Source organism: Sinohyriopsis cumingii, chromosome 14 (genome assembly GCF_028554795.1).
Source record: "Sinohyriopsis cumingii isolate HCF-2022 chromosome 14, ASM2855479v2, whole genome shotgun sequence".
NCBI classification, from domain to species: domain Eukaryota; kingdom Metazoa; phylum Mollusca; class Bivalvia; order Unionida; family Unionidae; genus Sinohyriopsis; species Sinohyriopsis cumingii.
In genome coordinates, this window is record NC_142974.1 from 25,498,844 (window position 1) to 25,511,791 (window position 12,948).

The window sequence follows — 12,948 nt, forward strand, 5'->3', positions numbered from 1 at the left end:
AATGTTACAAGAGGGATCATGAAAAAAAAGCAGCTCAAAGATACGTAAATGCTAGGCCTAGACTAAAAGTTGGCGCTGTTCCAGACATACCTTTGGACACTTTAAATCCTGGGAAAAGAGTTAAACGTGTGAGTTACGAAAATAGGTAGAAGGACAAGTAAGTGACCACAAAATGCAACAATCAATCCACATATCTTTTATCTAAAACAGCAGTGCTAAAAACAAATCTGATAGCCCGACACCCTGGGCCCCTTCTGGTTTTAGTTCCGGCCCATCCTGTATTCAAAGTGAGGTGCCCGTCAGGCTTGTCGAAACAAAAATTGTTTGCCTGAGGAAACTTTGATCGCGCTGGTGAAATGAGTAAATGTATTTTCAAGATGTTGACATACATGCCTTAACACGGCACAATCTAAATCAAATCACCACTGTCCTAGGTGAAATTTAGATTTGATTTTAATCAAATGGAAGCTTTGCTAAAAATAAGATTCTAAACCTGTCGTGTTTCGAGAAAACACAATTTTCAGTAATCTTATAAAAAATAATTTTAAAAAAAATGCATTGTATACATGTAGTTTGCATAAACGGTAATCTGTATTAATTGGAACTGATATAAAACTATTCCTTGGGCAGTTTAAAAAGCAGCGATTAAAAAAAAAAGGTTAAAGTTTCACATTAACTGTCTGACAATAGAACGGGGGGTGGGGAGCTATTGACCCCCCCCTGCCCCAATGTGCGACCGCCCATTTGACGTGCCTTTTCTCGCTGTGATACGCCTTATTATTCCCCCATGACAAACCCCTTTTGCATATTCTGGTCAGTTCTGGCTAAATTGCAAAATAGCTAAAGTTTTGATTTAAGTACGCAAACAATACAGCCGGTGTGACTAATGAACATACTCCTTATCCTTGCATTGATCTTGTGATCGGACATACTTCAAAGAAACCATGTTCGACAGTGTGTGTATGTGTAAGCATCAGCAATCAGCAATACCAAATAAACGATGCCTATTTTGTTGTTACTTACGATGCCATGGACTTCATTTTAACAGTTCAAATTTGCAGTCACAAGTTACCGTACATGTGGCAACTGTTTTTCTCAGTTTTATGCCCCACCTTTTTTCCTTAGGTTTCAGTCTTAATGCATGTAACACTGTTTGCTGAATAAAATATTTAATCAGAATTAGTTCTTTAGGGCCACATATACTGCATGGTATATTTTGTTTTATTCCTTGTAATTTAATCATGGTAATTAAACTTTTCATATACGGTAGAGGAATGTCAGGTGTTAACTGGCCGAGTTTCTTTGTCGGAAATGGAGATGCGATTTTGTTTGCAGAGAAAATTTCAACGTGATCATTCATTTAAGCTAATTGGTGACAATTTTATTCTTTTAATTATTTTTTTAATATAGTACTGTTGTAGTTGTTTAAAAAATCTGAAATTTACTTGAATAATGTTTAATCTTCACGTTCTATTTACTGAAGAAGAAAAAAAGAAGAAAAAAAACTTGTATGATATTAATTATTTCGTCCAGTGCCGGGTTTAGACGTGTGTGCGTGTGATTTGAATTTTTAACGTAGCTTTAACAATTTTTCAGTCATATCGCTACGATGTCAGCAGTGTGGCAGTTTAGACTGTGGATTGCATACGTTATATTTAAAAATGGTTTGGGGTTGGGTTTTTTCTTCTGACAAATGAAAATTGACAGACATAATGTAATAATCGGGACTTCGCTGCGCAAAATTGAGAGATATTACGAGATCGGGATGTAAATGAGGAAATACCCCCAAATCGGAAGGTTTTTCTCCCGGCTTGAGAGTTGACAGGTATGAACTGTCCGGGCTTGTGGAATTTCATTCAGGACTTTAGTTTATTTAAGTCACCAGCCCGGGCCTGTGCCTAACAAATTTCTTTTAGCACTTACCAGTACAGTACATAAACTATTATATCAGACTGCAGATTCAACTTTTGAATGTGCAACCCAAATGTGGTCTCCTGTCTGCCTCGCTCGCCAATGTTTATGTTTGTATTCGAGGACTGGCTAGTATAGTGTCACGGTACCACGTGATCTGTCATCTCATCAAAACTCGGAAAAACTCGGCAATTTACGGAATCGTGGTATCTTCCACGCAATATAATCACTACCCGCTTACGATATTTAATTTATAAACATTGCAGTCGAATTAAAATCTGTAGAGAATTGCATACGTAAAAGGAAAATTTTGATTTCTAGTCTCCTTTAAGCTTTGATCATTATTTGCCCTGACATCTTATTTAAAGCTGAAATACAAATAATAATTATTACCTGGACATTGACCATAATGCATCTTATTCTGTCTCTAAAATTAGTGGTAAAGATACAAATATTAACTTAATAAAAAATTTCAGTATACCTTGACTTTATCCTGACCTTAAGATGCTTACTTTCTTTACTCACTTATACATTTAGTCAGTCTGTGATACAACATAGACTGGGGACCCCGAGTGGTCTGAAGTGCTCACCATTATGGATCACTGCCATCTCACCTTTGTCTGCGTGAGTTTAAGTCTCAGGCTTGACTAACGTGGGTAGGTGAGAAAGCCTGCCAGTAGCTTCTCAAGGGTCGGTGGTTCTTCCCAGGCTTTTTCCAGGGTTCTTTCTCCACCATTTATACTGGGTGCCATGTATAGCCTATCTTGTGCTGAAAAATGGCGTTAAACCATACAACAACAAGAACAACAACATTGTTTGTTCTACTGTTTACTCCAGATAAACTGTTTGTTCTACTGTTTACTCCAAATAAACTGCATAGACCTAGATCTGCCGGCACATTATGTGATGGGGATCCATGTCTGTGTAATTTGTAGTCAACTTATAGGTGGATATGTATGGTGTCATAAACATTTTACTATATTGATGGGAAGAGTCTCGTAGTAGAATATGATGAAGAAACATTTTTATTCTTAGATATTTTATTTTATTTGTAAAGTAATCATGTATCTACTCATCTTTCTTATACATGTATTTATAGTATCATATATGTGATAACAATATTCAAAAATTGATTTTAGTGAGCACCTGTAAGTCCCTTTGAGATCCTTATTGGTGTCTTTCCTTTAAATACTGTCCATTATGTAAAACCAAAAGGTAACAAAAAGATGTATGAGATTGCTTTGGTCATTATGAATTCTCTTCTCAGTATTTTAAAGTTAAGAATAAAATAAAGAAAGCAAGCAACTTAAGATACATGCTTATAGGTTAAGTCAAACTGCAAACAACAAATATCCTGATCTGCTGTAGCATAATGTGCTTGCAGATCAGGGTCAGTGTTTTTTGTTATATTGTATACTCCCGTCAGACTGGACAGACCCAGATCAGGTCAGGGTCTCTGCAGATTACAGTTTGACTTGACTTATACCTGAGTATATATGGTAGCTTCTCTGACTCCTAGTTGAACACAACATGACAGTTTGTAATAATAACAATATTATAATCTTTTAACATTTTGCTCCATGATGATATTTTGAGCTTAAGTTAATTCATAATAGATATACAATCGTTCAGTCTTTCAAATTTCATAAAGCAAGCTTAATTTGAAGTTTGAAATTTTTAAACTGACCATATATATCTATATATATATATATATATATATATATATATATATATATATATAGACAGAGAGTGAGAGAGAGAATGAAGAACAGTATAATTTGTACGTTGAATGACATGAACGGTGTTGAACTTCCTTAACATTTAAATGTTTAGACAAATGGGTACAAAATACAGACATTTTTTTGTATAGTCCTTATTGTGATAATTTTTTCAAACACAGTACTGCAATTGTCTTATCATGACCTATCTATTCAGAGTTTATAATTATATTGTAAAACATGCTTGACTTTTAGACAGCATCTTTTGAAATAAATAGAAAATATTTTATAAAAAATTACTGGCCTGCTCATAAAAATTGCTTCGGCTACTAGAGGTAGCAATTATGAATGTTGGAGTCAGTCATTGATGTTAACTTGGATTCTGTGTCAATCCTGATTCTGTTCACACAGACATGTAAACCCTGAACAGTTTTTTGCAAGGTTTGGAGAAACAATATTATTTATAAAATACTGTAAACAATGGCCTGAAACATTTTCTTATTTGAAATTAAAACTTTTATGATATACTACAATACGCTTTCCTTCACTATTTTTCAGTGATTACTGTGAGCACCACCTATTACCACCATGCTACAAAATACCAATAGTTGTGTATGACCATGAACCAAGTTCTATAATTGCTTATACTCTCAGGTAGGTATGTTATTTTGTTGTGCCCATATTATTGAGAAAGCAAAGCTCATGTTGGTGAGAAGGCAAGACATGAGTCATTTTTCTGCTGGTGGCATCCTCAGTTTGTTAAGGTTTTGGTTATGGTTTTCATTTGCAATTATTTCCTAAAACTTTTTATTAGATTCTCATCCTTAATGGCACATATCAATAGTAAGCAAAGACAATTCCATCTTGTGACATACTTGTGGTAAAGAAAATGGTTGTTGGCTTGTTAGGATTTACTGTTGTTACTTTATTTTCCTTAGATGGTACAGAAACAAGGGAGACAAGTTTTGATATCTCTTGTGAGCTCTGTATGTGTATTAGTGTATGCATGCCTGTTTAATTTTTCATTGGTTTTATTAGGCTTTTCTACAGGAAGAGCAAAATAAGTTTGATTTTCATAATTTTCTAATCAAATTTAACAGAGTTGTGGTCCCTGTTTTTCTTGCATCTTTGGCCTTCAGTTGTTTCATATTGGCGGTGATATTTCTTTTATATGGAAATATTATGAGTAGATTTTAGATAAGTATTCCAAGATGTGTGTTATTTGGGGGCATATCTTATTTATTTGTCATGTACCTTCAGTAATTCATCTCATAATCTTCAGAACATATATTTTACATAAAGTTGCTTCAATTTCCTTTGATTTGATGAGAAACAAGGGAGAACATGCTTACATAACTGTTTGGAACTGAAGTATTTTTGTGCATATACTCCTGTTAAATGTTTTATTATGCTTAATGTAGTGTTAAATATATGAATTGTACTTTAAGTTATTATTTGAAATACAGTTGTAAAGTTAAAACAGTATGTATAGCAGACACTTGAGTGACAAGTCACATTCTTTAATATTGCTTTTGCTGCATTTACCATAATATAAAAAGTCATTTGCGAGTATTTCATGAAGGTGTCTCTTCATACAAGCAGTTCAGTGACAGGATTTTATGAGTTAGCAATTTCATCAGGTTAAAATTATTGAAGTCTTCAGGCTAGGACATGCAGATTGAGTGTAAAACATTCTAACTTCATACATTTTTGGAAAGATATCTTTCTCCATATATTTTCATCACAATTGTTTACATTTTTTTAGTTGCTGTGACTACCACAACAAGTTACAGGAAGTTCAGTCTGCATTCTCAGTGAAAGAACCACAACAACAAACAGTGAGGTACAGCATCTGTTTTTTCATTAGCTGAGTTACAGCATCTGTCTTTATGTTAGTTATGTCAGATTTATTCCAAAGCAGATTATGTTAGTTATGTCAGATTTATTCCACAGCAGATTATGTTAGTTATGTCAGATTTATTCCACAGCAGATTATGTTAGTTATGTCAGATTTATTCCACAGCAGATTATGTTAGTTATGTCAGATTTATTCCACAGCAGATTTATCACACAGCATCTGTCACTTAATTATGTCAAATTCAGCACACAGCATGAGTCATTAAGTTATGTCAAGATTCACATAGCATCAGTCTTTAAGTTAGGTCAGATTCATCAGTCTTTATGTCAGAATCATTACACAGCATCTATCTTTAAGTTATGTCATATTCATTACATAGCATCTGTCTTTAAGTTATGTCATATTCATTACAAAACATGTCTTTAAGTTAGTTATGTCAGATTTATTACACAGCATCTATCTTTAAGTAAGTTATATCAAATTCATTACATACCAATTGTCTTTAAGTTAACTATATGAGATTCGTTACAGAAGAATGTAATTTTCTGCTATATTTATCCAGTGCTTAAAAAGGGGACTTTGCAATCCCTGATGTCTTTCCATTCTTCCATTCATGCATATAATCTTAGTCATATCTCTTAAACCACTAGATAGACATTCCCCAAACTTGATACATCCATTGCCCCTATGATGGCCATCTCTATGATTTATGAGTCCCTACTCAGCAGTCCCAGGGAGAGGGAGTCAGAAAACAGATATACAAATATTGCAATTACAGTAACATTTTTAAAAATTCATTTTTTCTATCTATTTAAATGAATTCAATAAAGAAGGACACATATAAAGATTGAATTTATTTTGGATTATGACCTGTGGTTAGGGTCCAGATGGATGGGGTTGGGGTTGGCATCAGGAAGATGTGTATAATGTGAATCCATGATTGACCCAGATATACTGTTACTTTATGTGCCACAAGATCAAGATCTATGCTGTTTATTGTACTTAAGATTTCAAGTACAGTACTCCCTCACTACAAAACCCTTCGTTCTAAGATGGTTCGTTTTATAGTGACTATGGTCGTGGACCCCATTTCATTCAGTGGTAATAAAATTATATGTATTGTGTACTTCATTATAAGTTTTTCTCATTGAAAAGTCTTTCTTTAAAATATGGTTGATGTTTTATGGTGACTACTGTCATGGATCCTATCTCATTAAGTGGTAGCAAAATTATGTCTTTTGTCTACTTCGTTATAAAAATTTCTCACTACAAATCCCATCATTATAGTGTGGTTCTTGTTATATGGCAAAATTTATATTCTTTGTGTACTTCATTATATGGAGTCTCACTATAAAGTCCAACATTATAGCATGGTTCTTGTTATAATGCAAGTATGATCAAAGATCCCATTTCAGTTAGTGGTAGTAAAATCATATGTATTGTGTACTTCATTATAGGGAGGTCTCATTCATAGGCAGTATACTCTTTATATTGAGGGAGTACTGTAAATGGTGACTACTTATGATGTCTGGTTGCTACTCAATGAAAATCATGCCGATTTGACAGCCAATATAGCCACAATTGTTGACCACTTGTGAATCCTGTTGCTATTACTTTATCATAATAGATGGTCAAATTGGAATGGGGTTTGAACCAAAAGTGTGCTGATGATGTCTGGTTTGTCCTGAATGAGCATAGCATTGATACAGCATCCAGTATAGCCAGTACAATGGCTAATTTGAGAATTTTATTGCTTAAGAATATCAGAGATGATTTCAGTACCAAGTTAAAAAGAAGAAATGGTCATATCTTTAATTCCTAAGAAAAAATATTTTGGACAGTAGAGTATGAGCCCCTTTGAGGGGATATCTTTTTTTGGGGGGGGGGGGTCACATTATTTGACTGAAAGGTCAAACGGGCAGCCTATAAAGGTAGTTTGCAAGATTGTTAACTATTTCAGCAGCAGTACTAAGCAATCCAAAGGAGAAGGTGCATCAGATGGACTGGTTGGCAAAGATGAGGACACAAGTGATACAGGTAAACCGTCTCAGAATTCTCTGAGTTGGTGTTTGTTACATCTTGTGGCAAGGGAGACAGATAAAACCTCCCTGAATTGCTGCTTATTACATTGCATGACCTAGTGAAACAGGTAAACCCACTCTGAATAGCTGTTTATTACACTATGTGACAAGAGAGACAGGTAAACCCACTCTGAATTGCTGCATATCACATTGTGTGATGAGGGATACATACAGACTCTTTGAATTCTCTGAATTTGCTGTTTATTACATTTTGTGACAAGGGAGACAGGTAATTCCTGTCTGAATTGCTGTTTATTACATTGTATGACTTGGGCAAAATAGGTATTCCCACTCAGAATTGCTGTTTATTACATTGTGTGACAATGGAGACAGGTAAACCCTCTCAGAATTGTCATTTATTACATTGTGTGACAAGGGAGACATTAAACCCCTCCCAGAATTGCTGTTATAATATTGAATTTAATGGTGGTATGTGTGTGTTTTGAATTTTTAACGTAGCATTGGCAATTTTTCAGTCACATCGCTACGATGTCTGCAGTGTGACAGATTATAGTCATGTCTATCACTGGGGAATCATGCCACACACATGTAGCATGATGTCCCACCCAGTTACATTATCCTGACACCAGGCGATCCTGTCCTAACACAAACATCAAATGCTGAGCGCCAAGCAAGGCCGCTGCCAGTACCATTTTTATAAGTCTTTGGTGTGACTCGGCTGGGGTTTGAACCTGCAACCTTCCATATCTGAGGCAGATGCTCTAACACTAGGCCACCAGAGCAGAGGATGGTACATCACCTGTAAATTGATGTTTATTGTTTTATATCATACGTTAGACAGGTTCAACCTCCTGGAATGGCTGTTTGTTACATTATATCACATGTGAGATAGACAAACCCTCATGATTGCTGTATGTTAGATTACATTATAAGTAAGACTGCTAAACCCTGTCTGATTTGCTGTTTATTTCATTACATTATAAGTAAGACTGCTAAACCCTGTCTGATTTGCTGTTTATTTCATTACATTATAAGTAAGACTGCTAAACCCTGTCTGATTTGCTGTTTTTTTCATTACTTCATAAGTGAGACTGATAAACACTCACTGATTTGCTATTTATGGCATTATATAAGAAGTGAGACAGGTAAACCCTCTCTGATTTGCTCTTTATGGCATTATATAAGAAGTGAGACAGGTAAACCCTCTCTGATTTGCTATTTATGGAATTATATCACAAGTGAGATAGGTAAACCCTCACTGAATTGCTGCTTGTTATAATAAATTAAAACTATGACATTTTATTGAGCTTGATTGTATTTTGTGTGTTGCACATTTTGAATATCATCATTATGTCACACAAGAGCAATGCTTGACATCGAAGAAGTTCAATTAAGCAGTTACTAATAGGATGTGACGTGTCAGTCTTAGGAGGTTTATGGGACGAAATTTGCATTTCAGTGTAGGATAAATATAATCTTAGATTTGTAGCCATTTTGTGTGGGTATTCTGTAATTCATGTTCTTTTATTTTCATCTAGCCAAGAGGAACAGTGGTGCTAGTAAGCTTTTATTTTGTCGTGGTGGTAGTGGTGGTGGTGGTGGTAAAGACACCATGAGGCTTGATGCTGTAGATTCCGTCAAGTACAATGTAACGGCTGAGGATCAGTATGACAGCCTGTCAGGTTTAGTATTGGAAACATTGCATACCTTAGTGATCAACAGTCTCTGTGTACTTGTTTATTCAGTGCTAATTTTTGTTCACATCTCTTTTAAAAACAAAGTAAGAATTTATTGATCCTGCCAGTTTGTCCCTTTTAGACTGCTTGTATTATGTGTGCAGAATCTGTTCCTTTCCTCATGAAATGTCTGGAGTTGTGTGAGCTTGCCTTTCTCCTTTTAATGATTCCATGCATTTTGCACTTGACTCATCCATCCCATAATATCTGCATCATGTCTTTGGACTGTATGTCCCATAATGCCTGCACATATATATGTACCTATCTGTTAACATGGTTCCTTCTTTGCATCATGTGTTATATTCACCTGCGTTATAGTCTTTGATCCATCTTCTGTGAGTACCTTCAGTGCATTGTGTCTCAGGTTCATATGTCCCATAGTGCCTGCATGCATCAGACCATCATGCCTGAGGTTCACCTGTCTCCTAGTGCCCTGCATGTACCATTTTTTAGGAATCAGGCCCATTAGTCATGAAACTTACTGCACAAGTTTTGACTGTAGCTCAAAATTAAAATTTGTATTCTTAGTTAAAAGATACCAAAAATTTAGAGTCGGCTTTAACTGTTTACTTTTTAGATCTAATTAGTTGTATACTTTCACTGAGTCAGATGCTGCTGCATGTTTCTCATTTGTTCACATCTAGAATCAGAGATCTTTTCTTCTTTTACTGCGTATTGACTATTGGTTTTTGTTTCAGAATATATTTAGGTGTTGAACTCCTCACATCAGAGCATGCATAAAGGATTCATGAACCCTGTTGATAATTTGAACAATTATAAATGTAAAATCAGCATTGTGACCAGTTCGGCCAGTGTGGGTATGTGAGAAAACATGCCAGTAGCTTCTCGTGGGTCAGTGGTTATTTCTGGGGTTTTCCCAGGTTAATCCTCCACTATTTATACTGGTCGCCATGTATAGCCTGTCTTGCACTGAAAAATGGTGTTAAATCCTACAACAACAACATCAGCATTGTGACACAAAATATATGATATGTTATAAATATTGTCATCAGGATTCTGTTTTTTATTGCTCTACTGGTTATAAACCAAATGAGCTTAAATCCGACTATTTTCTATATGTTAGCACATGTTATTGCTACTCTACCTATACGATTTGCAATGAAACTTTTCATACACATTCATCCCAAGGTCTAGTTGGTCCTAAATGTAAATGGTACTGTATCAGCATCCAGTATTATTAAAAACACTTTATAACAACTCCGCCTGAATAATGGTCTGATCAATATTTGTTTTTCATGGAAAACTTCTTAATGATGTTTTGTTGGTCCTATATGAAAATTGTGCCAATCTGCTGTGGCCACCATGGCAGCTGCCTTGAATAAGTTATCACTACCACTACTCCTTCCAAATGAAACAGATCAATTTGGGTTTTCACCAGAACACGTCTTATAGTGCCATCTTGTTGGTCCTAAAAGAAAATGTTGCCATTCTTACTTTCAATATGGCTGCCATCATGAAAATTTTGTCACTGCACCTTCTGGATGAATGGACATAATGACATGGAATTTTCACCAAAAGGTTTTCTTACAACATCTAGTTGGTCCTAAATAAAAACAGTACCAGTCCGGTATCAAATATGGCTGCCATATTAGCCAACTTGAAAATCTTGATATTGCTGTTTCTTCTAAATGGAAAGTTACATTGACATGGGGTTGTCACCAGAAGACTTCTTATGAACTCTAGTTAGGCCCAAATGAAAATGGTGCTGACCTTACATCCAGTATGCCCACAATGGCCATCTTAAAATATTCTTCTTCCAGAATATCAGAGGTGGTTCCAACACTCGAGACTTAATAGAATAAATGATTTTATCATGGATTTCAGGAAACTCTTTAAACCACTTGCACCAGTTCCTTTGAGAGACTCTTAATTTAATACATTTTTTTAGTATTTTTGTTACTTTGAAATTAATTCGTGTGCATGTCATAGGGTTGAAAAGAGGGTGATTCTTATGTAAATGTTTAACAGAAAATCTTCTGAGGGCTGTTCTAGTAAAACATATATCCCCCCAGGGACGGCACTTCAAAGAAACTTCTGTAGGAGGTTGTGTTTCAAACTATTTTGATTCTGACAGTGGAAGGTTGGTTAGGAAAATCACTTATGTTGTGGGTTGTGTTAACAAAATGAGAAATCACTGGTGGGATTGTCAGGAAAAAAAAAAAACTGAATATATATTTAAAATCACATCTAACCCCCTCCTAGCGGTCTAATGTGAATAAAACATTGGGTCAGAAAATCATGCCAGTACATGCGAGTGCATGCGAGTGCATGTAATTTGTATGAATTCGCGTACTTTTAAAGCAGTGATGCATTCAGCAAATTACGTCAACGTCGCGGCTATAAAAAATGTGCTTTGCACCGTATGCCATTTTCATTAAACTTTTAACTTTAAAAGTACATTTCACGATGTAATTCATGCTGCCACAGCTGTCTCACAGCACTTGATGCGACATCCAGATATCTGGATACTTCGGTTCAACAGGAATGGCTGTTAAACTAAATTTGATTGGTTCATTTGACCTTGGAAAAAGCATTTTATGGTAGTTTTAGCCTTACTTTCATCATGGAAGTTTTACAAATGCTTGTTTCGAATAAGGGCCACACTGAAAACCAAAATGGCTGAATCTCAACACGGTTTTTCTTCAGATGATGTTTTCAGTGGTGATAGCTATGATGACAATGAATTTCATGTATATCAGTCTGTTGGACATTGGGAAAATGTCACTGGAAATACCAGTGTGTGATTTTGTGCCCAAAATTGATAATGAGTGTGAGTCCGATGTACGTGTTGGATGGACAATATGCTGGTTATATTTATTCAAGATACCCATGTCTGAACAAGCAGACTATGGGAATGTTGGACTTAAAACCCTAATACAGCATTATGGAAAAGAAAAATCTGGCATAAGAGGCAGCTAAGCACAGATTCAAGGAAGTGAATCTTTGGCAGAGTGCGTGTTAGTGAAAACTGACAGAGGTCTCAGAAACGCTTATAATCACACGTATTTGGATGCCAGTTTTTTTAATTTAGATGGGCGGTAAAATTCAAAGACTTGCCAGTCCTGCTTCAGTCACCTGCATAGTGGGAAAATGTGTTGATCAGTTAGCTGTGCTGATATTTACAATGACAGAATTTAGTGGCTGAAAGCCCCCCCCCCCCAGTTGTCACCATTATAAGAGTACATCAAAAGAACATGCTGCAGTTGCTAAGCGGCAAGATCAAAGGCTTTGACTGGCAGCTGGGTGGGAAAATCTGCTGATATTTACAGTGTTTGAATTCAGAGGCAGAAAGACCCAGAGATGTACATGTGGTAATTTATAACAGTACATCAAATAAACAACTTTAGCTTTCATTGTTGTGTTCATTTCCAAGTGTAACAAGAATAAGCAGTGCATGTGACCTCGGAATCATGACATGTTGAGACTTAGACTTGAATGAGTATTTTGGGGTTCAACAGCAAACTGACGAAGATTGTGATGAGATTCAGGAGAGTGCTAAGTTGCTAGAACTCATAGTTTGGAAGGGACAGTAGCCAAGTGTAAGAAAGTGTGCGATGCCTAGCTTAGTGCTTTGAATAAGACCTTCCTTGGATCAAAAAGTTCAGACTCACTCTGATGGACAAACAAGAGCCATGTCAGTGTTATAAAGAAAATAGAAATTA

At 35.7% G+C, this 12,948-nt stretch overlaps 1 protein-coding gene across 7 annotated transcripts in view; it reads left to right on the forward strand.

Moving 5' to 3' along the window:
• Positions 1–12,948, forward strand: part of LOC149783441 (1-phosphatidylinositol 3-phosphate 5-kinase-like) — a 166,982-nt gene that overhangs the window by 122,837 nt on the left and 31,197 nt on the right. For 4 of the 7 annotated variants that reach the window (XM_089931676.1, XM_089931680.1, XM_089931679.1 and 1 more), the window contains 4 exons: positions 4,188–4,283; positions 5,395–5,472; positions 7,448–7,524; positions 9,068–9,211. In XM_089931676.1, the coding sequence (XP_089787802.1) occupies positions 4,188–4,283; positions 5,395–5,472; positions 7,448–7,524; positions 9,068–9,211 (395 nt within the window). The remainder of the gene's footprint in view (positions 1–4,187; positions 4,284–5,394; positions 5,473–7,447; positions 7,525–9,067; positions 9,212–12,948) is intronic. The other 3 variants (XM_089931678.1, XM_089931681.1, XM_089931682.1) reach the window with 3 other exon arrangements.